This window comes from Tachyglossus aculeatus, chromosome 2 (assembly GCF_015852505.1).
Source record: "Tachyglossus aculeatus isolate mTacAcu1 chromosome 2, mTacAcu1.pri, whole genome shotgun sequence".
Lineage (NCBI taxonomy): Eukaryota > Metazoa > Chordata > Mammalia > Monotremata > Tachyglossidae > Tachyglossus > Tachyglossus aculeatus.
In genome coordinates this window covers 1206280-1230583 of record NC_052067.1, presented here as the reverse complement: position 1 = coordinate 1230583, position 24304 = coordinate 1206280, and the positions used below count along the sequence as shown (strand labels likewise).

The window sequence follows — 24304 nt, the reverse complement described above, 5'->3', positions numbered from 1 at the left end:
CACTGCAGGCACCGGATAAATATGACTGATTGATTGATTGATTAGTTCATACATTCACTCATTCAGTCATATTTACTGTTTGCAGAGCACTGTACTAAGCTCTTGGAAAGTACAATTCAGCAATAGAGATAATCCCTGTCCACAATGGGCTTACAGTCTAGAGGGGGGAGACAGACATTCATTCAATAGTATTTATTGAGCACTTACTGTGTGCAGAGCACTTTACTAAGCGCTTGGGAACTACAAGTTGGCAACGTGTAGGGATGGTCCCTACCCAACAACGGGCTCACAGTCTAGAAACAAGTAAAACAAAACAAGTAAACAGGCATCGATATAAAGAGAATTATAGATATATACATTTAAATCTAAGTGCTGTGGGGAGGGGGCAATGGGGGGAGGAGCAAAGGGAGTAAGTCGAGGTGATGTGGAAGGGAAGGGAAGCTGAGGAAAAGGGGTATGGAAGGGGGCTCCTAGCCCACTCAGAAAGCCCACCACTATTATGGAGGTCTGGGATTTATTGAAATAAGGGGCTGTTTCTGTGTCTCCCATTAGTGGGTATCTCATCCCGTCTCCACCCTTCCTGGCCGGCTGCAGAGACTGGCTGACTCCCACTCTGTGGAGTGAGGATGGCACTATGAGTCTGACGGGACACATGGGGGTGGCTGATAGGGACTTAGTACATCTTAGTACAGTGCTCTGCACACAGTAAGCGCTCAATAAATAGGATTGAATGAATGACTACCCCCCAACAGCTGTCTGGCAGGAGGCAGAATTTAAATACCCAGTGAGAGATCTTGGTAGCGGTCAGTGCTCAGAGCCGGGATCGGGAGCCTCTGGGTCTGGTCCTGCCTCATCCGCCAGCTTGCTTTGTGACCTTGGGCAAGTCTCTTATCCTCTTTGGGCCCCAGTGACCTCATCTGTAAAATGGGGATGAGATCTCCGCTCTCCGTCCCCCTGAGATGGGGAGCCCAGGGTAGGGCAGGGACTGGGTCCAATCTGATTCTTGTGCACCAACCGCAGTGCTAAGGACAAGGCTTGGCACCCAGAAAGCACTGAAAAAATGCCATAATTATCATTATCTGGGGAGGAAATGGATTCATAACTCTTCATCAGCTCCTGGGAAAAAAGGCAAGCGGTAAAGATTAGATCAACATTCGAGGCTGAGGACGGAGGCATTTGTGCAAGATTTCGGGGCATGCCTTGGGAAAGAGGATACTTGAGGCACAGGGGGAGGCACAGGAAAATTAGCACCCCAAAGAAGGACCCGAGGGACTCAGCTGTGCTGTCATCTACAGGCGGCTGGTTCCAAGAAACAGCAGGTCAAAGGTCTCAGTTTTCAAAGGAATCCCTGTGGGCAGAATGAGTGTGTCTCAGACTGCAGAACACTATGTTCGCCAGGAACAGGAGAGAGAAATAAAAATGAGAGAGCTATGGACAGGAGGAGAGAGACAGAGAGACAGAGAAGGAGAGAGACACAGCTAAATCACCTTTTCAAGGTCCATGAAAAGATACAGATGTTAAAAATCAATCATCCCTTATGTTGGCTCCAATGGGGTGGAGAGCTTAGCCCAAATATTCCATTTCACTGTGGAATTTGTAGTAGGAAATGAAATTATTCATTTTATTTTGCAAAGTAGAAATGATCCATAGAGATGGGTGCTCTTCATACATATACATAAAAATACGTAGAGGCAGGGAGATAGACAGAGGGATAATAAGACGGAGAGGGGGAGACTCTAAGATCCTTATAGGCAGGGAACGTGTCTGCTAATTCTGTTGCATTGTACTCTCCCAAGCGATTGGTACAGTGCTCTGAATGTACTAAGTACTCAATAAACGTGATTGATTGATTGATTGACTGAGGGAGAAAGAGACAGGAGCTTAGAGAAGAAGAGAGACAAAGAGAGGGAAACAGAGTGGGGAACGGAAAGAAGAGGCAGAGACAGAGGGAAAGGCAGGGAGAGGAGATGAGATAGAAAGGGAGAGACAGAGAGGGAGACAAAATCAATCAAACAATGATATTTATTGAGCACTTATTGTGTGCAGAGCACTGTACTGAATGTTTGAGAGAGTAAAAAAGAGTTAGAAGACATGACCCCTACCCTCAAGAAGCTTAAAATCTAGTGGAGGAGACAGACCTGAAAGCAAATTATAGGGAGGGGGAGCAACCGTATTTAAAGATCTAGACATAGGTGTGGTAAGGAGTGGGGGTGGTCAGAACTCAATGTTTAGGAGTATGGACACAGGAGGTGGGGATACAGGGTGAAGAGATGAGGGGCTAATCAGTGAAGGCTTCCCAGAGGAGATCCGCTGTCAGAAGGAATGTCGGGTCCCTGTTTTACAGTTGAGGAAGTTGAGGCACAGAGAAGTCAAGTGACTTTTCCAAGGTCACAAAGCAGGCCAGTGGCAGAGCCAGGATTAGAATTCAGGTGGCCTAATCCTGGCACCACCACTCACACACTGTGGGTTGGGTTGCCCTGAGGGGTGCAGATTGTCCCCCTTTACCTTCCCAAAGGGTTGTGCTGCTCAAAGAGAGAATTCATTACTATGTGCAATGCACTGTTCTAAGCACTGGGGAGGTTACAAGGTGATCAGGTTGTCCCACGGGGGGCTCACAGTCTTAATCCCCATTTAACAGATGAGGGAACTGAGGCGCAGAGAAGTGAAGTGACTTGCCCGAAGTCACACAGCTGACAAGTGGAGGAGCCGGGATTTGAACCCATGACCTCTGACTCCAAAGTCCGGGTTCTTTCCACTGAGCCACGCTGCTTCTCCAAGCAGCAACGGAGGGATGGAGGGAGGCTGATGTTAGAGGAGTGAAGTGTGTGGGCTGGGCCCCAGCAGGAATAGTTAAAAATAATTGTGATGTTTATTAAGCACTTGTTATGTGAAAACCCTGGGGAAAATACGAGATAATCAGGTCAGACACAGTCCCTGTCCTACATAGGCTCACAGTCTAAGTAGGAGGGAGAAGAGGCATTGAATAGATGAGGAAATGGGGGTCCAGAGAGGTTCACTGACTTGCCCAAGGTCAGCCAGCAGGCAAGTGGCAGAGCCGGGATTAGAAGCCAAGTCCTCGGACTCCCAAGTCACACTATTCCATGATGAGCTAAAATGGGGTGAAAAGGACAGTGGAAAATTTTTCAGGATGCAGAGTGAAGCTCAGACTCAGACAATAGAGCCCCTCAGCAAAGAGGAGGGAGACGGATGGCGGAGGGCGGGGGTGGAAGTAGTGGAGGCCGTGGCCAGGCCGGAAGGGGCCCGGGGGGCCGGGGGCCAGAGCCCATGGCCATAGAAGAGGCCAGACAGCTGGGTGGGTGCTGGGGTCAGAGCCAGGAGACTGTTCAATCAATCAGTAAATCAATCAATTTCATTTATCAATCATTCAATCAATCATATTTATTGAGCGCTTACTATGTGCAGAGCACTGTACTAAGCGCTTGGGAAGTACAAATTGGCAACATATAGAGACAGTCCCTACCCAACATTGGGCTCACAGTCTAAAAGGGGGAGACAGAGAAAAAAACCAAACATACTAACAAAATAAAATAAATAGAATAGATATGTACAAGTAAAATAAATAAATAAATAAATAAATAGAGTAATAAATATGTACAAACATATATGCATATATACAGGTGCTGTGGGGAAGGGAAGGAGGTAAGATGGGGGGATGGAGAGGGGGACTAGGGGGAGAGGAGTGCTTTATTGAGTGCTTACTATGTACAGGACACTATAGTAAGTGCTGGGGAGAGTACAATAGATTCATTCATTCAATTGTGTTTATTGAGCACTTACAGTGTGCAGAGCACTGTACTAAGTGCTTGGAAAGTACAATTCAGCAACAAAGAGAGACAATTCCTGCCCACAATGGGCTCACAGTCGAGAAAGCCTCCAGGAGGCCCTCCCAGACTGAGCCCCCTCCTTCCTCTCCCCCTCATCCCCCTCTTCATCCCCCCGTCTCACCTCCTTCCCTTCCCCACAGCACCTGTATATATGTTTGTACATATTTATTACTCTTTATTTATTTATTTATTTATTTTACTTGTACATATCTATTCTATTTATTTTATTTTGTTAATATGTTTGGTTTTGTTCTCTGTCTCCCCCTTCTAGACTGTGAGCCCACTGTTGGGTAGGGACTGCCTCTATACGTTGTCAACTTGTAGTTCCCAAGCGCTTAGTACAGTGCTCTGCACACAGTAAGTGCTCAATAAATATGATTGATTGATTGATTGAGAAGGGGGGAGACAGACATCAAAACAAGTAAATAGGCATCAATGGTATCAATATAAATAAATAGAATTATCGATATATGCTCAGCAAAACAAATAAAGAGGCATTCATATAAATGAATACATATATACGTAAGTGCTGTGTGTTTGGGGGGTAGAGCAAAGGGAGCGAGTCGGGGCTATGGGGAGGGGAGGGGGAGCTGAGGAAAATGGGGCTTAGACCAGAGGAAGGTCTTTTGGAGGAGGTGAGCCTTTTTTCCTGTCCACAACGAGCTTACAGTCTAGACGGGGAGAGAGGCACTAATAGAAATAAGTAAAATGACAGATATGGACATAAATGTTATGGGGCTGGGAAGGTGGGTGAATAAAGGGACCAAGTCAAGGTGGCACAGAAGGGAGTGGGAGAAGAGGAAAGGAGGGCTTAGTCAGGGAAGGCCTCTTGAAGGAGATGGGCCTTCGATAAGGTTTTGAAGTGGGGGGGGAGTAATTGTCTGCCGGATACGAAGCGGGAGGATTTTCAAGGCCAGAGGCAGGACTAGGGCGAGAGGTCGGCGGCGAGATAGATGAGATGGAGGTAAAGTGAGAAGGTTGGCATCAGAGGAATGAAGTGTACGGGCTGGGTTGTAGTAGGAGAACAGTACGGTAATGTAGGAGGGGGTGAGGAGATTGAATGCTTTAAAGCCAGTGGTGAAGCATTTATATTTGATTCGGAGGTGGATGGGCAACCACTGGAGGTTCTTCAGGAGTGGGGAGACATGTTCTGCACGTTTTTACAGAAAAATGATCCAGGCGGTAAAGTGAAGTGTGGACTGGAATGGGGAGAGATGGGACTCTGGGTGGTCAGAGTGGTCCCAAGGAGGCTGCTAAAGTAATCAAGGCAGGCTAGGATAAGTGCCTGGATTAACATGGTCTTGGGAGTCAGGGGTCATGGGTTCTAATCCTGACTCCATCACTAGTCAGCTGTGTGACCTTGGGCAAGTCACTTCACTTCTCTGGGCCTCAGTTACATCTGTAAAATGGGGATTAAGACTGTGAGCCCCACGTGGGACAATCCGATAATCTTGTATCTACCCCAGCACTTAGCACATAGTAAGCGCTTAACAAATACCATCATTCTTATTATTATTATGGGAGCAGCTTGGATGGAGATGAAAGGGCAGACTTTAGTGATGTTGTGAAGGAAATGAAGGCTTCGTTAGACCTGGACCCTTGGAGTGCCATGTCTGAGGTCCAGGAGCTGTGGTTCCCGCTGCCCACGCCCACCCTGCCCTCGCCCGCCCATCCTCCCGCCCCACACGCCGTCCTTGTCCAGCAGAGCCTGGCCCCGGGGCCATCGTCCGCTGTGAACTACACGGACCCCGTGCTCGTGGCCGTGGTAAGCCGCCAATCCCCGGAGCGCCAGAAGATCATAGATTCCCAGTTCAAGTGCTACGAGAAGATGAACCGGGAACCTCCCAACAGCGAAAAAGGTAGAGGGACAACAGCCGGCAAGGAGCCGCTCACTGGGTGGGGCGGGCTGTACTGGGCACCTACCGCGTGCAGAGCGCTGTCCTGGCCACCTGCAGTGTGTAGAGTGCCACGCTGGGAGCCTCCTAGATCCAAAACATTATACTGGATGTGTATTGGGTGCAGAGCACTGTACTGGACACACGCTGGGTGTAGAACACTCTACCAGGTACCTACCAGAGAAGCAGCGTGGCTTAGTGGAAAGAGCGCGTGCTTGTGAGTCAGAGGACGTGGGTTCTAATCCCGCTTCCGCCACCTGTCTCCTGGGTGACCTTGGCCAAATCACTTAATTTCTCTGTGCTTCAGTTTCCTCATCTGTAAAATGGGGGTTAAAAATGCGAGCCCCATGTGGAACAACCTGATTACCCTGTATCTACCTCAGTGCTTAGAACAGTGCTTGGCACATAGGAAGTGCTTAAAAAATACCGTTATTATTATCATTATTATTACTGTGTGCGGAGACCTGTACTGGGCACCTATTGGGTGCTGAGTGCCGTACTGGGTGCCTGCAGTATGTTGATATCATTCCTACCCTCAATGAATTTACAATCTAATGAGGCGACAGGAAGACATGTTGTTTACAAATGGTTGGAAGAGGAGGCAAAAAATAGACGAAATGGGTAATGAAGAACATATGGAAAGGTGGATAAATGAGTAAATATGCAAATTGGTATGTACACAAGCGCTGAGAGAGGCTGTTGGCTGGATGTCCCTTGGGGGGATGGACATTAATTGGGGAAGGCTTTCTGGAGGAGGCAGGATGGCAGAAGAGAAGCAATGTGGCCTAGTGGAAAGTGCATGGGCTAGGAGTCAGAAGGGCCTGGTTTCTTACCCCCACTCTGCTATGTGTCTGCTACGTAATCTTGGGCAAGTCACTTCCCTTCTCTGGGCCTCAGTTTCCTCATCTGTGAAATGGGGATTAAGACTGTGAGCCCCATATGGGACATGGACTTTGTCCAACCTGATTAGCCTGTATCCACCTCAGTGCTTCTTGTAGTGCCTGGCACATAGTAAATGCTTAATAAATATCATAAAAAAGGGTCTGAAACTGGGGCCAACTGTGATTAGGGAGGTTTGCAGAGGGAGGGTATTCTGGGCAGGAGACAGAGGCGGAGAGGCTAAAGCAAGGCAAAGTAATAATAATAATTATTATTATTATTATGGTATTTGTTAAGTGCTTGCTATTTGCCAGTCAATGTATTAAGCGCTGAGTGAATAGGAAGGAAGGGTGTGAGCTGTGGGAGAACCAGGTGAGGAGCATAGCTATGGAGGAAGGAAGGAGATGAGCCTTGAGGCCAATAAGAATAATCATCAATCGTATTTATTGAGCACTTACTGTGTGCAGAACACTGTACTAAGCGCTTAATAATTATTAAGAATTAAGAATAATAATTATAATGGTATTGTTAAGTGCTTACTATGTGCCCAGCACTGTTCTAAGTGCTGGGGTAGATACAAGGTAATCAGGTTGTCCCACGTGGAGCTCACAGTCTTAATCACCATTTGACAGATCAGCTAACTGAGGCTGAGAGAAGTGAAGTGACTTGCCCAAGGTCACACAGCAGACAAACGGTGGAGCCAGAACCCATGTCCTTTGATTCCAATGGTTGGGTATTTCTGCTGGAGTCGGGGAGACGGGCACAGCCCAGGAGGGTTTGGAGGCATAAGCGGGCGGGGGCTGAGTGATGCTTCTAAATGGCTTGACTTTCTCCCCGGGGCCTCATGTCTCTCCCCCCGGAATGGACAGGGCTGTTCTGCAACCGGACGTGGGATGGCTGGCTTTGCTGGGGGGACACGCCTGCGGGGAGAGTCTCCATCCAGAACTGCCCAGACTACTTCCCAGACTTCGACCCTTCAGGTAGGGAGCGTCTGCCTGCCCCCACCGACCCATCCATCCATCCATCCACCCACCCACCCGTCCGTCCATCCATCCATCCATCCATCCACCCACCCACCCACCCGTCCGTCCGTCCATCCATCCATCCATCCATCCACCCACCCATCCATCCACCCACCCATCCATTCATCCATCCAATCTGGGGTTCTCCCTGGGAGGCTGGGGGATACAGCACCAGGATACAGGGTTGCATGGCCGGACTCTCTGCCCATGGTGAGGTTGAGGTGGAGGTCCGAGAGCACCATTGCAACTCGGGATCATCGCCGAGAGCTGTCCTTCAGGAACCCTGTCCCCGGGGGTGGGAACAGAGTGGAGGGTCCTCAGGTCCTCGGGCTGAGGATCAGGGGCTGGAGCATCTGTGGCTGTTTGAATGAACCCGGGCTGCCCTGGGACCTGTTGGCTCTTCCTGTCCCATTGTGGGCACCAAAGAGCAGCATAAAATCATATATCAAGCAGCGTGGCTCAGTGGAAAGAGCAGGGGCTTTGGAGTCAGAGGTCATGGGTTCAAATCCCGGCTCCACCAAGTGTCAGCTGTGTGACTTTGGGCAAGTCACTTAACTTCTCTGTGCCTCAGTTCCCTCATCTGCAAAATGGGGATTAAGACTGTGAACCCCCAGTGGGACAACCTGATCACCTTGTAACTTCCCCAGCACTTAGAACAGTGCTTTGCACATAGTAAGCACTTAATAAATGCCATCATTATTATTATTATTATATCGACATTGAAATCCAGATGTCGCCATCATCAACATCAACACCTCTAAATCACCAGTACCACCATCACTGACATCACATCACTGTCTTCACCATCATCATCATCACTATAATAATGATGGTGTTTGTTTGCACTTACTATGTGCCAGGCACTGTACTAAGTGCTGGGGTGGATACAAGCAAATCAAGTTGGACCCAGTCCCTGTCCCAGGTGGGGCTCACAGTCTCCATCCCCATTTTACAGATGAGGGAACTGAGGCCCAGAGAAGTGAAGCAACTTGCCCAAGGTCACACAGCTTGACACCTGTCCACATGTTTTGTTTTGTTGTCTGTCTCCCCCTTTTAGACTGTGAGCCCGTTGTTGGGTGGGGCCTGTCTCTATATGTTGCCAGCTTATACTTCCCAAGCGCTTAGTACAGTGCTCTGCACACAGTAAGCGCTTAATAAATACAACTGAATGAATGAATGAAAGGGAAGCAGCATGGTTTAGTGGAAGGAGCCTGGGCTTGGGAGTCAGTGGTCATGGGTTCTAATCCCAGCTCTGCCACCTGTCAGCTGTGTGACCTTGGGCAAGTTGCTTCACTTCTCTGGGCCTCAGTTCCCTCATCTGTAAAATGGGGATTAAGACTTTGACCCCTACGTGGGACAACCTGATTACCTTATATCTCCCCCAGTGCTTAGAATAGTGCTTGGCACATAGTAAGCGCTTAACAAATATCATCATCAAGTGGCAGAGCCAGGATTAGAACCCATGACCATCTGACTCCAAGGTCCGGGTTCTAACCACTAGGCCATGCTTCTTCTCATCATCACCGTCATCACCATCTCCATTAAAAACACTAGTACCCCCATCACCATCAATGGCATCACCATCATCATCATTATTCATTCATTCAATCGTATTTATTGAGCGCTTACTGTGTGCAGAGCACTGGACTAAGCACTTGGGAAGTATAAGTTGGCAACATATAGAGACGGTCCCTACCCAACAACAGGCTCACAGTCTAGAAGGGGGAGACAGACAACAAAACAAAACGTGTGGACAGATGTCAAATCATCAGAATACAGAGAAATAAAGCTAGATGCACATCATTAACAAAATCAAAGAAGCAGCATGGCTCAGTGGAAAGAGCCTGGGCTTCGGAGTCAGGGGTCATGGGTTCAAATCCCTGCTCCAACAATTGTCAGCTGTGTGACTTTGGGCAAGTCACTTAACTTCTCTGTGCCTCAGTTACCTCATCTGTAAAATGGGGATTAAGACTGTGAGCCCCATGGGGGACAACCTGATCACCTTGTAACCTCCCCAGCACTTAGAACAGTGCTTTGCATGTAGTAAGCACTTAATAAATGCCATCATTATTACTATTATTAAAATAAATAGAACAGTAGCATCATCATCACCATCAAAATCACTGGCACCTTCATCATCATCATCACCACCATCATCCTCACCATCCTCACCAGTAGCAGCATCGTTATCACCCTCATCCCCATCACTACCAAGATCATTACCATCATCTCCAACCACACCACAATCATCATCACCACCATGCCCATCGTTAGAATTATTCTTGCGTTTTCCTTCTTGTCTAATTTTTTAAAGGTATTTGTTCTGCGCTTACCGGGTGACAAGCACTGTTCTAAGAACTGGGGTAGATACGAGCTAATCAGGTTGGACGCAGTCCATGTCCCACTTGGGGCTCATAGTCTTAATCCCCATTTAACAGAGGAAACTGAAGCTCAGAGAAGTGAAGCAACTTGCCCAAGGTCACACAGCAGACAAGTGGCAGAGCTGGGGTTAGAACCCACATCCTTCTGACTCCCAAGCCCGGGTTCTATCCACTAGGCCATGCTGCTTTTCTATTGTATTGTGTGGGTTGGGCGCTATGCCTCACTGTTGACGGAGAAGCCTTGGGGCTCAGGTGTCTTTGTGGGTAGGGAATGTGTCTGTCTATTGTTGTCTTGTCCTCTCCCAAGTGCTTAGTACGGTGCTCTGCACACAGTAGGCGCTCAACAAATACAACTAATTGAATGACTGAATGAATAACAGGATGAGACCTTGCTCTGAGGAGTTGATGCTAGTGATGGTGGCTTGCTCACTACAAGCCACTCGCATTTTCTCTTTCCCTGCCCGGTGTGTTCCTGCTGGGGACAAGAAGGCAAGGAGTAGTAAGTAGGTGGGTACAGGATTCTGCTGTTGTCCATTCTCGCAGAGTTAAGTGACTTGTCCAAGGTCACTTAGGACCAGATCTCAGGTCTCCTGACTCTCCACTCTGAGCTCTTCCCACCAAGCTGTGCTAGCTCATTGTGTGCAGCAAATGTGTCTACTGGCTCTGTCACATTTTACTCTTCCCAGCGCTTAGTACAGTGTTCGGCAGACAGTAAGCATTCAATAAATATAACTGATAGATAGATTGATTGCATTCTGAGCTTGGGGTTCCTGCCTAGTCTGAGAGCTGTGAAATGGCTGTTGTCCTGAGGGCCCGGAAGCCCCCTCCTCCCTCACCCTTAGGTCGAAACTGGTCATTTAGACCTAGCAACCAAGAGCCCCACTCTTGACCCCTCCGGGTGCGCTATGGGCCTTGAGTTCCCATTTCTGAAATTTCTTGGATATATTTTCCCTCCCAGAGCCCAGGCTTTATGTAGGCCCAGACTTACAGGGCCTTCTCCGGGCCTCCCCTCAGCAACGGTGGAGGAGGAGATGATGTGGAGATTCAGCCGGGCCCTTCTCCAGGGCCTTCCTTTGGCAGCAGCGGAGGAGAAGATGCGGTGGAGAGTCCATTGGGCCCTTCTGCGTGGCCTGTCCCTGGCAGCAGCGGAGGAGGAGAAGAGGTGGCCAGTCCGCTGGGGCGGTGCCTCAGAGCGGAAGGTCTGTTGCTGAAGAACCACCCAGCGTGGGCCACGAGATGGACAGGCCTAGTGAGAAGGACTAGAGAGGATGAGTGGCACTGGGCAACCACTAGCACTAACATCAACTCCTCTGTGCAGAGCCTCCACCTGAAAGCCCTTGTGATCATCATCAATCGTATTTATTGAGCGCTTACTGTGTGCAGAGCACTGTACTAAGCGCTTGGGAAGTACAAATTGGCAACATATAGAGACAGTCCCTACCCAACAGTGGGCTCAAAGTCTAAAAGTCTGATCAGACCAAGGCTGGTCTGCAGTTACACTGGGAAAGTCCATCACCGAGTGTGGCCGGGACCAGGGACTGCCGCTTCTCTAGGAGCCCCTCCTGCAGGTGTTTGGGAGGGTCAGCCAGGGCAAAAGCCTCCCCCGGGAACAGGTGCCGGAGACCCATGTTCTGTCCGATGAAAATGTCTTCTCTAGAAGCCCCGCGCTCTCATCTCCGGTCAGCTCGTTGCCCACCTGAACTGTGGGAAGGTCAGCTTCGAATTGGGCTGGGCTGGGCCCACCAGAGCTATCTGACTGCAGAGCCTAGGCTCTGGCCATTGACCCATCCAGTGGTCAGCCACTGACCCAGTTCTAGGCATTGATCTAGGCAATATTCCAGCCAGTGACCCGGCCAGTGTTCCAGTAATCATTCCAGACAGTGACCTGCTCAGTTATCATCATCATCAGCAATCGTATTTATTGAGCGCTTACTGTGTGCAGAGCACTATACTAAGCGCTTGGGAAGTACAAGTTGGCAACATATAGAGACAGTCCCTACCCAACAGTGGGCTCACAGTCTAAAAGTCCTCAGGCAATGACCCCGCCAATCCTCCAGCCATTCCAGAGAGCATATCCTGGGGAAAAATTTCAAAAATAATAATAATAATGATGGTATTTTTTAAGCACTTACTTTGTACCAAGCACTGTTCTAAGCACTGGGGTAGTTACAACGTAATCAGGTTGTCCCACGTGGGGCTCACAGTCTTCATCCCCATTTTACAGATGAGGTAACTGAGGCACAGAGAAGTTAAGTGACTTACCCAAAGTCACACAGCAGACAAGTGGTGGAGCTGGGATTAGAACCCACAACCTCTGACTCCCAAGCCTGGGCTCTTTCCACTAAGCCACGCTGCTTTCCAATAAGTATGGTATTTGTTAAGTGCTTACTATGTGCCCAGCACTGTTCTACAAGGTAATCAGGTTGTCCCTTGTGGGGCTCACAGTCTTAAGCCCCATTTTACACATGAGGTAACTGAGGCCCAGAGAAGTGAAGTGACTTACCCAAAGTCACCCAGCTGATAAGTGGTGGAGGCAGGATTAGAACCCACGACCTCTGGCTCCCAAGCCAGTGCCCTTTCCACTAAGCCATGCTGCTTCTCTAACTTTTGCTCCCGGTGGCTCCTCCAGAGGCCTCAGAGCTGGGAATGCTTCAGGTGGCCAGGCCAGCGCCTGCAGCTTTCTGGTTTTGGCTCAGCCGGGGAAGAGGAGAGGGAAGCAGACATTGCCATCATTCCAAGAAAAGTCAAAGGGGCCAGCATGGAAAAGTCGATGAACACTTCCTTTCCACCGGTTTCCAGGCCCAGAAGGGGTCATCTGCAGGGCACCAGACCCTCGTTGGCCAGCCCCGCAGTCATGGCCAGAGCATATGGCCGCTCCAAGTGTTTCCCAAACTTCAAATAATCCCATTTCCACGGAGAGCAGAGGCCTTTCGAGGAGAGGCCCAAGGGCAGCCTCTGGATCTCCATCTCCGAAAGAGAGAAAAGAAAGCGGGCTTTTTTCCATGGATTTTTCTCGGTAATCAATTAACGGGGGGGATGACAAAGTAAGAGAATTATGGGAAAAGCCAAGGGCAAGCCAAGCGCACAGCTGCAATGCAGAAAATGCATCCCGAGTTATAGTGATTACAGTATTTACTAAGCATGTACTCTGTGCCAAGCACTGAGCTAGGGGCTGGGACAGGCAATGGATTATCCGAACAGAGGCGGACTCTGTCCCACCCGGGGTTCACAGTCCAAGAGGGAAGGGGAGAAGGGACCTCTCCCTCCCCACTAAATCAGTCAGTCAGCGGCATTTACTGAGCCCCTTCGGCATGTGGGCACTGTACTAAGAGCCCAGGAGAACAGAACAGAAGCTCCTTGCCCTCAGGGAGTTTATAGTCTAGAGAGGAAGACCACTCAGACTGACTTGCCGTTAATGAAGGGGGAAGCAGTTATGGTTAGAGCATTCATTCATTCATGAGCAGTTCCCTCATCTGTAAAATGGGGATTAAGACTGAGCCCTAAATGGGACAGGGACTTTAATAATAATAATAATAATAATAATAATAATAATAATAATAATAATAATAATGGCATTTATTAAGCACTATGTGCAAAGCACTGTTCTAAGCGCTGGGGAGGTTACATGGTGATCAGGTTGTCCCACGGGGGCTCACAGTCTTCATCCCCATTTTACAGATGAGGTAGCTGAGGCCCAGAGAAGTTAAGTGACTTGCCCAAAGTCACACAGCTGGCAATTGGCGGAGCCGGGACTTGAACCCATGACCTCTGACTCCAAAGCCCGGGCTCGTTCCACTGAGCCACGCTGCTTTCTCCAACCTACTTACCTCCCCCAGTGCTTAGAGCAGTGCCTGGCACATAGTAAGTGCTTAACAAACACCGCTGTTGTCATTATTATTATTACTTTTGAAAATAATAATAATAATAATAATAATGTCTCCAGCCTCAGTTTCATCATCTGTGAAATGGGGATTAAATCCTACTTTCTCATACTTAAACTGTGAGCCCCATTTAGGGCAGGGGCAGAGTCCAAACTGATTATCTTGCATCTATCCCAGTGCTTAGTACAGTGTCTGGCATGGTATGGTGCTAAATGCTTAGTACAGTGCTCTGCACACAGTAAGCACTCAATAAATGTGATTGAATGAATATAGTAAACACTTAACAAGTACCGTAAAAAAGGGGAAAGGAGGAGAGTGGCACCAGGAGGCCACAGCTAAATGGAGGAGTAAAAACAGAGGTGGCGGAGCAGGAGAAGGGCGCAGGGAGACCTGCTGGGGTTGGGAGGGTCGATGGGCAGGATGGGCAACCGATGGACTCAATCAATCAGTTGTATTTACTGAGCGCCTACTTGGGAGATTACAACACAACAGAGTTGGTAGACAAGTTCCCAGCCCACAACAAGCTTACAGTCTAGAAAGGGAGACAGACATTAATATAAATAAATTCATCATGGATATGTAAATAAGTGCTGTGGGGATGAGGAAGGGGTGAATAAAGACAGTAAATCCAAACGCAAGGGTGACACAGAAGGGATTAGGAGAAAGGGGAATGAGGGCTTAGTCGAGGAAAGCCTTTTGAAAGAGATGTGCTTTTAATAAGGCTTTGAAGATGGGGAAAGTGATGGTCTGTCTTGTATGAAGGGCATTCATTCATTCATTCATTCAATCGTATTTATTGAGCGCTTATTGTGTGCAGAGCATTGTACTAAGCGCTTGGGAAGTCGAAGTTGGCAACATATAGAGATGGTCCCTACCCAACAACGGGCTCACAGTCTAGAAGGGGGAGACAGACAACAAAACAAAACATATTAACAAATTAAAATAAATAGGATAGTAAATATGTACAAGTACATTCCAGGCTGGAGGCAGGACGTGGGTGAGAGGTTGGCACTGAGACAGAGACAGATGGAGTCTGAGGGGGTGGGAGGTGGTCGTGTAACTACTGGAAGTGGTGGAGGCAGCAAGGAACCCCCTGGGCGGCTGCTCTGACCGCAGGGCTCCCCTCTTCCCTCCCCAGAAAAGGCTTCCAAGTTCTGCGACCAGAACGGGAACTGGTTCCGCCATCCTGAGAGCAACCGGACCTGGTCCAACTACACCCTCTGTAACTCCTTCACCAATGAGAAGCTGAAGGTGCCGAGGGTGGGGTGGGCAGCGGGCCGGACCGGGTTGGTGGGGCATGGGGGCCGGGGGTGGCGGACCGGTGCTGGTGGCGGAGTGGGGAGGGTCCGACGGGCCCGGGGGAAAGGAGGGAAGAAAGTGGTAGTAGTAGTAATAATAATAATACTGATGGCATTTATTAAGCGCTTACTATGTGCAAAGCACTCATCTAAGCACTGGGGAGGTTACAAGGTGATCGGGTTGTCCCACGGGGGGCTCACAGTCTTCATCCCCATTTTACAGACGAGGTCACTGAGGCCCAGAGAAGTGAAGTGACTTGCCCAAAGTCACACAGCTGGGATTTGAACCCATGACCTCTGACCCCAAAGCCCGGGCTCTTCCCACTGAGCCACGCTGCTTCTCTATTACTGTGGTACTTGTTAGAATTCACTGTGTGCCAAGGGCTGGGATAAATACAAAATAGGTTGGACACTTGTTGCAGTGCATTGGATACTAGACTTTGGGCAAGTCACTTAACTTCTCTGTGCCTCAGTTACCTCATCTGTAAAATGGGGATTAATACTGTGAGCCCCCTGTGGGACAACCTGACCACCTTGTAACCTCCCCAGTGCTTAGAACAGTGCTTTGCACATAGTAAACGCTTAATAAATGCCATTATTATTATTATTGTTATAATTATTATCGAGAAGCAGCGTGGCCTAGTAGATGGAGCATGGGCCCAGGAGTCAGAAGGTCATGGGTTTTAATTCCAGCTTCTCCACGTGTCCACTGTGTGACCTTGGGCAAGTCCCTTCACTTCTCTGTGCCTCAGTTCCCTCATCTGTAAAATGAGATTAAGACTGGGAGCCCTAGGTGGGACAGGGACTGTGTCCAACCTATTTTGTATCTACCCCAGGGCTTAGAACAGTGCCTGGCACACAACAAGTACTTAACAAATATCATAAATATTATTATTACTATCAATCAATCAATCATATTTATTGATTATTACTATTGATTATTGATTATTACCATTACTATTGATTATTACTATGGTTATTAGACGTTTGGGAAGGAGAATTAATGGGGGAGACAAACAGAAAAATATTTACAACTGAGAGGTCAATCCATCAACCAATCAATGGTATTATTTATTAAGCACTTACTGTGCGCAGAGCACTGTACTAAGCGCTTGGGAATGTGCAATATAACACAGGTGGTAGGCACATTCCCTGACACAAGGCAATTAAGAAATAAAGCGGAGATGTGTCTATGAGCCTTGAGGAGAGGGTGAGTGCTAGAGTTGGCTGAAGGGATGATTTGGCTTAGGGTCTGGAAAATACAGAGAAGCAGCATAGTCTAGTTGATAAAGCCCAGGCCTGGGGACTCAGAAGGTCTTGGGTTCTAAACCTGGCTCCGCCACTTGTCTGCTTTGTGACCTTGGGCAAACCACTAACTTCTCTGTGTCTCAGTTACCTCATCAGTAAAATAAGAATTGTAAGACTGTGAGTCCCATGTGGGGGACATGGACTTGTGTCCAATCAATCAATCAATCAATCAATCAATCGTATTTATTGAGCACTTACTGTGTGCAGAGCACTGTACTAAGCGCTTGGGAAGTACAAGTTGGCAACATACAGAGACAGTCCCTACCCAACAATCAATCAATCATATTTATTGAGTGCTTACTGTGTGCAGAGCACTGTACTAAGCGCTTGGGAAGTACAAGTTGGCAACATATAGAGACAGTCCCTACCCAACAGTGGGCCCACAGTCTAAAAGATTAGCTTGTGTCTACCCAGAGCTTAGCACAGTGCTTGGCACATGTGAGCCCATTGTTGGATAGGGACCGTCTCTATATCTTGCCGACTTGTACTTCCCAAGCGCTTAGTACAGTGCTGTGCACACAGTGAGCGCTCAATAAATACGATTGAATGAATGAATGAATGGTAAGCACTTAAATACCATAAAATTAAAAAAAAAAGAATTGGGGGTGGTGGGATTTGGGGAGGGACTTGAAGATGGAGTGAGCTGGGGTCTGTCTGGTTAGGGGAGGGAGGGAATTCCAAGCTGGTTGAATGGCTTTGAGTAAGGGGACGGAAGGGTTAGGAGTTTCAAGCACGAGGTACAGTTAGAAGGTTGATGTGGGAGGAAGAGAGCAGATAAGTAAGATGGGGCCAGACAGTGGAGAGCCTCCAAACTGGTGATGAGGAGTTTCTGTTGGAATGAGGGAGAGAGGGTGGGGCAGAAGGAGGGAGGAAGGAAGGAAAAAGGGACAGAGAGAAGGAGCTGCTCAAGAAATTCTTTCAGAGGTTTTCAAGTACAGCCACAGGGAAATTGGCCCAGCTGTTGCTGGCCAGCATCCACAGGAGGGCTAATTGATAATAATAATAATTATTATTATTATTATTATTGTAAAACTTGTTAAGCACTTACTATTGGAAAAGCAGCAGGGCTCAGTGGAAAAAGCCTGGGCTTTGGAGTCAGAGGTCGTGGGTTCAAGCCCCGGCTCCGCCACTTGTCAGCTGTATGACTTTGGGCAAGTCACTTAACTTCTCTGGGCCTCGGTTACCTCATCTGTAAAATGGGGATTAAAACTGTGAGCCCCATGTGGGACAACCTGATCACCTTGTAACCTTCCCAGCGCTTAGAACAGTGCTTTGCACATAGTAAGCGCTTAACAAATACCATCATTATTAATATTATCATTATTATGTGCCAGGCACCGTACTAAGAGGGGGAGGTAGATATCATCATCATCATCATCAATCGTATTTATTGAGCGCTTACTATGTGCAGAGCACGGTACTAAGCGCTTGGGAAGTACAAATTGGCAACATATAGAGACAGTCCCTACCCAACAGTGGGCTCACAGTCTAAAAGGGGGAGACAGAGGTTTAACCATTTACAACATTTTAAAATGAGACTGGTTTCCTTTGAATTGCTCTTCAATGCCTGCTTTGAAAATCCAACATCTGCCTTGTTAGATAACAGAACACAGATGAATAAGACAAGAGAGCAAAGTTTTGAGACAATTTCACTGAAAATGAAAATACCAGCTGGCCAACACACGCAACTGTATGTTCACTGGTAATATTCTCTGCTTAATATGAACAAGGCAAGTCCATTTTAGGCCCTCGTATCTATCTCTCGTTGAGTGAGGCACTGCCTTGAAAAGGTCCACTAGTGAAAATAACCATCCCTAAGCAACCCCTGAAAGTTTAGACGGTATTAGTCACACTGAATTTTCTTAGGCAGCCACTAAAAATATGTTGAGGAGCCATAGGATGTGTCCCATTATTAACCCTCTGGGGTCTGGAGATCCTTACACTTGCCTTTGGATCATTCTGCTTTAAATGAATTAAGATTACGCCGATGGTTTAAGCTTCTTTCCATGACAAAGCATCCCAAGTTTGAAAACTGTTTCTACGTGAGGGCAGCTGTTTTTCAACACCTGACAAGAAAAACTGCACGACTTGAAAGAACAGCAATTAAAAACAATTTTTCTATTATCCCAGACATTTGAAATTGCAACCTGAAGTCATTCATTCATTCAATCATATTTATTGAGCACTTAGTCTGTGAAGAGCACTGTACTAAGCGCTTGGGAGAGTAAAATACAACAATAAACAGACACATTCCCTGCCCACAATGAGCTTACAGTATAGAGTGGGGGAGACAGATGTAAGGTTGGACACAGTCCCCGTCCCACACTGGGCTCTCAGTTTTAATCCTCATTTTACAGATGAGGTAATAGAGTCACAAAGAAGTTAAATGACTTGCCCAAGGTCACACAGCAGACAAGTGGAGAAGGCTGAATTAGAACCCAGGTCCTGATTAATACAAGAGCAGTCAGTCCCAGAGCTGGACCAGCAAAGTTTTAGAGGCCGATAGATTCAGTGTTCAGAGTCCAACAGTCCCCATCCAACCATGGCTGAAGCCTACACACACGCATACAAGAAACCCTGTTGCTTTGGCCCAGAGAAATTCACCAAGATCCTAACACCTAACACACCAGGAAACTGGAATGCTTTCCTTTTTTCCGAAGCACTCTTACCTATCTTCTCATTTTGTCAGTCAGGAAGTCAGTCAATTGTATTTATTAAGCACTTACTGTGTGCAGAGCACTGTACTAAGCACTTGGGAGAATACCATATAGAAATATGAGACATATACCCTGCCCACAGTGAGCTTACCGTCTAGAGGGGGAGACAGACATTAATAGCCTTTGATAGATCCCAGGGAACAGGGCAAAGGCAGCTGCGATTATCACCCCCATTTCACAGATGAGGAATCTGAGGCCCAGAGAGGTTGTGTGACTAGTCCAAGGTCATACAGAGGGGCCGGGGCAGACCTGGGAGCAGAACCCGAGGCGTGCGGCTCTCAGCCCAGCTCTGTTTACTAGACCGCACTGCCCCAGGGGGTGGAACTGGCCTGGGAGCCCAACAGGGTGGCCATCGTCTTTGGGCAGTATCCACCCGGCGTCCTGCCGGAGAGAGGCAGGGAGCAGCGGCCTGAGCTGGAGAGCTGGGGGCTGGTGCTCCCGGAGGCAAGCGCTTAGTACAGTGCTCTGCACGCAGTAAGCGCTCAATAAATATGATTGAATGAATGAATGGTGTAGAAATGGGGGAGCTACCCAGGGTGGGGGCGGGGATGAGGATGAGGCTCGGGCCCGGACAGCTGACACCGACTGGAAACCAGGCTTGGAAGGCCGGATCCCAGGTGGGGTCGACGTTCACCGTCCACACAGCTCCTTCCATCCGGGCGCCCCTCTGCTCGGGAGGGGGCTTGGTAGGGAGCTGGCGGGGACCCCCCCCCCCCCCCCGGCAACTGGTACTCAGTGATGCTCCAGCTGGGGCCGGGCTGGGGATCCTTGGGGGAGCCAGAGGGTGGATGGATGCTAATCCTCTGTGTCCACCACAGATGGCTTTTGTCCTGTACTACATGGCCATGGTGGGCCACACTCTCTCCATCATCTCGCTGTTGCTGTCTCTGGCTATCTTCTTCTACTTCAAGTAAGCTCCCGGGCCCCATCCTCCCCCACCCACCCCACTGTGCCTCTGCTGTCCATCTCCCTGCCCCCTACACCGTCCCTCCTTACCCCCCTCCATCCCTGTCTCCCATCACCCTGCCTTGGTGCTCCCCCCTCCATTCCCCTACCTTCCTTTCATTCAATCAGATTTATTGAGCTCTTACTGTGTGCAGAGCACTGTACTAAGCACTTGGGAGAGTACAATACAACAATAAACACACATTCATCATCATCATCATCAATCGTATTTATTGAGTGCTTACTGTGTGCAGAGCACTGTACTAAGTGCTTGGGAAGTACAAGTTGGCAACATATAGAGGCACTCCCTACCCAACAGTATTCCCTACCCACAATGAGCCTACAGCCTTGAGAAGCCACGAGAAGCAGCACTGCTCAGTGGAAAGAGCCCGGGCTTCGGAGTCGGTGGTCACGGATTCTAATCCCGCTCCGCAACTTGTCAGCTGTGTGACTTTGGGCAATTCACTTAACTTCTCTGTGCCTCAGTTACCTCATCTGGAAAATGGGGATTAATACTGTGAGCCCCACGTGGGACAACCTGATCACCTTGAATCCCTCCCCCCAGCACTTAGAATTTGTACTTCCCAAGCGCTTAGTACAGTGCTCTGCACATAGTAAGTGCTCAATAAATATGATTGATTGATTGATTGATTAGAACAGTGCTTCGCACATAGTAAGCGCTTAACAAATGCCATCATCATTATTATTATTGAAGGGGAGACAGACAGCAATACAAATAAACAAATGGCATACGTATATGAGTGTTGTGGGGCTGGGAGAGAGGAAGAACGAAGGGAGCAAGTCAGGGTGTCGCAGAAGAGGGTGGGAGAAGAGGAAAGGGGGCTTAGTCTGGAAAGGCCTCTTGGAGGAGGTGTGCCTTCAATAAGGCTTTGAAGATGGGGAGAGAGTCTGTCGGAAATGAGGAGGGAGGGCCTTCAGACCAGGGGCAGGATGTGGGCTAGGGGTTGGTGGCAAGGTGGGCGAGACGGAGGCTCCTGTCTCCCTGCCCCACGCCCCCCCAACCTTCCAGCCCCCATGGTTTCCTCCTCCACTCAACTCCTGCCCAGTTCCCACCTAGCTTTTAAGATGCCATTTCTAAACCCAGATTGCTGCTGCTTCTTCATTGCTCCTGCACTTGGATTTGCCCCCTTTATTCACCCCTCCCTCAGCCCCTCAGCACTCATGTCCATTTATTGATGTTAATGTCTATCTCCCCCTCTCAGGCAGGGAATCTGTCTGTGGTCTGTACAGAGTAAGTGCCCAGTAAAGACCACTGATCGACTGATTGGGTCCCCTGTGCCTGAACTCTCGGCTCTCTCTGCCCTCCGGGGCCCAGATGGATTCCCAGAAGGCTTGCCTCTTGTCCTCCTGTAGATGATAAACCAGAAAACACCTGCCATTCATCAACTCTGCTCCCCTCCCCACATCCCACTGTGGCTCTCGTGAATGTGTCAGTCCACCCAGTCTGTCCTGTTGCATGGGGGCTGCCCCGGCTCACCTGCATACTTACTGATCACCTACTGTGTGCAGAGCACCGTACTAAACACTTGGGAGAGCATGGTACAACAGAGGTGGTAGATACGTTCCCTGCTCACAAAGGAGGTTGCAGTCCAGAGGGGGAAACAGACATTGCTATAAATAAATCAATTACTGATATGTAAGGGAATGTCATTGTAATATACTCTCCCAAGCACTTAGTAAAGTGTTCTGCACACAGTGAGCACTCAATAAATCCTATTGAATGAATGACTGAATGAATAAAGTGGCCGAGTGTATCCCCTCCCCACCACCCCTGTTCTGTTCCACATCCTCCCTCCGGCCTCCCTTCTCCAGCCTTCTGGGCCGAGCCAGGTGCCCAGATTGGCTCCCTCAGGCTCAGCCGGACCCCGAGATGGGCTCATCCAGGTGGGGCCAGGCCCCAATTTGAGTTCACCCGGGCCAAGCCGGGCCCCCAGATTGGCTCACCGGGTCCAACGGCCCATGTCTTCCAGGAGTCTGAGCTGCCAGAGGATAACCCTGCACAAGAACCTGTTCATCTCCTATGTGCTCAACTCGTTGTTCACCCTCATCCACCTGAGCACCGTGGTGCCCAACGCCAACCTCGTCAACAGAGACCCGGTGAGCCACGCAGTCTCTGTCTCGGGAGGGAGGCGATGCCTCCAGTCACACGCTGAGCACTGCGCTGCCCACTGCGATTGATCCCAGACGCCGAGATCATGCTCAGTTCCCGCCCCTCGTGGGCGTCATAGCCTAGGGTCAGTTCAGGAGCAGGGGCTGGCAGGGTTGGGATGGTGAGGTCCAATGGAGGTCTTTTGAGGCTCCTACCTCTCTGCAGAGGCTCCAGGACCCCACTGCTGCCAACAGAAAATCTCACAGACAAAAATCAAGTCTAGTGACAATGAACGCTGAAAGGCACGGACTTCCACTGAGACGGCAATTTCAGCAGCTCTGGGGGTGTGGGGGCATCCAGGGACAAGTGTTCATGCTGGATCACCGTGGAGGAGTCAGGGTGGAGAGGGGAGGGTCAGGGGTATTTAGTGGTCCATTCTGGGTCACTGGGGGGTAGCTAGGGTGGAGAAGGGGAAGTCAGGGATGTTGGATGATCTGTGCTGAATCTCTGGGGGAGAATCATGGATGGAGGGGGGAGGGTTAGGGGTGTTGGGTGGTCCATCCCAAATCAGAAGGATCAGTGTCCAGGAAGGTGACCAGCCCGTGGTTTCTCCCTGTGTCCCGGAAGGAGTACTGTGCTGGATGGACATTGGATGACTTTCCTTATGGTCTGATGCTCTGAACTTCCTGCCCCACCAAAGAGTCAACAGCAAGAAGTGTCTGATTTGAGATTCATTTCTCCCCCTGCCTGCCGTCCTCTCCTGGGTCCCGGTGAGGGAAGGGGAGAGAAGTGGCCAGTAGCAAGAAAAGGAAAGGAAGTGAGAGGTTTGGGGTCCAGTCTCTGGGCAGTGGGCAGCCCGAACATTCTGAAACTGCTCGGACCTCCATGGCCGCCCCTGCTCCTCGGCCAAGGCCCCCCGGCCCCCCAGCCTCCATTCATCACTTGGTGATATTTGCTATAGGCAGCACACTGGGCTGAGGGCATAAATGTGGTGAGGTCTCCATTCCCCACCTTCTAGGAGCCTTACGAGTGAGTAGGAGCATGGCAGAGTGGATAGGAGCACGGGCTTGGGAGTCAGAAGATCATGGGTTCTAATCCCGGCCCCGCCACTTGTCTGCTGCGGGATCTTGGACAAGTCACTTCACTTCTCTGTCCCTCAACGACCTCATCTGTAAAATGGGGATTGAAACTGTGAGTCCCATGTGGGACGGGGACCGTGTCCAAGCCGATTTGTGTGTATCCACCCCAGCGCTTAGTACAGTGCCTGGCACACCGTAAGTGCTTAACAAACACCACAGTTGTCATGTGGGGGCAACAATACACCTACTCCTGGGGTTGAGGGTGGTCTGCCTGGTGGAACTGGCAGGCTGCCTGCTGGAGAGTTGGGCTGGGCACTGTACACAACGGGCTCCTCCTCTGCCCAAGTCAGGATCCTCTGGGCGCCAGCTCCGGGCAGAGTTGAGCCTTGGGCCTGTCCTCTCTCTGGCGGGCCCAGATCTGCTTCCAAGTTGGGGGTGTAGAGAGGAGGAATTGGTTGGGGGGAGAGGCAGTTTCCGGAAGACCATCTTGTCCGCCCCCGCCAGGTTCCCTGCTCCCTAACGTCCACTTGCCCCCTCCCAAGGCTTCCCAGCGCTCCTGGGCTCCCTGCCAGTCAGCTCCATGGAGCGGCTGCCCGGTGTGTGAGGGTGTGTGTCTGTGGCGCAGGTGGGCTGCAAGGTCCTTCAGTTCGTCCACCAGTACATGCTGGGCTGCAACTACCTGTGGATGCTCTGTGAGGGCGCTTACCTGCACACGCTCATCGTCGTGGCCGTGTTTGCCGAGGAACAGCGGCTGCACTGGTACTACCTCCTGGGATGGGGTAGGTGTCTGCCCCTGCCTCAACAACCCCCTCCGGACCCCCACCCGGATCCTCCAGGACCGTCTCAGACCCACCCAGATCCACCCAGACCCCCTCAGACTCTCCAGACCCTCCCAGACCTGCCAGACCCCCCCAGACCCTCCCGATTTCCCCACACTCCCAGAC

General features: G+C 49.6%; 1 protein-coding gene across 1 annotated transcript in view; it reads left to right on the top strand.

Annotated features, from left to right (window-relative positions):
* Positions 1-24304, top strand: part of CALCR (calcitonin receptor) — a 73028-nt gene that overhangs the window by 35893 nt on the left and 12831 nt on the right. The window contains exons 3-8 of the mRNA XM_038771590.1: positions 5551-5704; positions 7489-7599; positions 15042-15154; positions 20045-20136; positions 22163-22289; positions 23986-24139. Coding sequence (XP_038627518.1) covers positions 5551-5704; positions 7489-7599; positions 15042-15154; positions 20045-20136; positions 22163-22289; positions 23986-24139 — 751 coding nt within the window. The remainder of the gene's footprint in view (positions 1-5550; positions 5705-7488; positions 7600-15041; positions 15155-20044; positions 20137-22162; positions 22290-23985; positions 24140-24304) is intronic.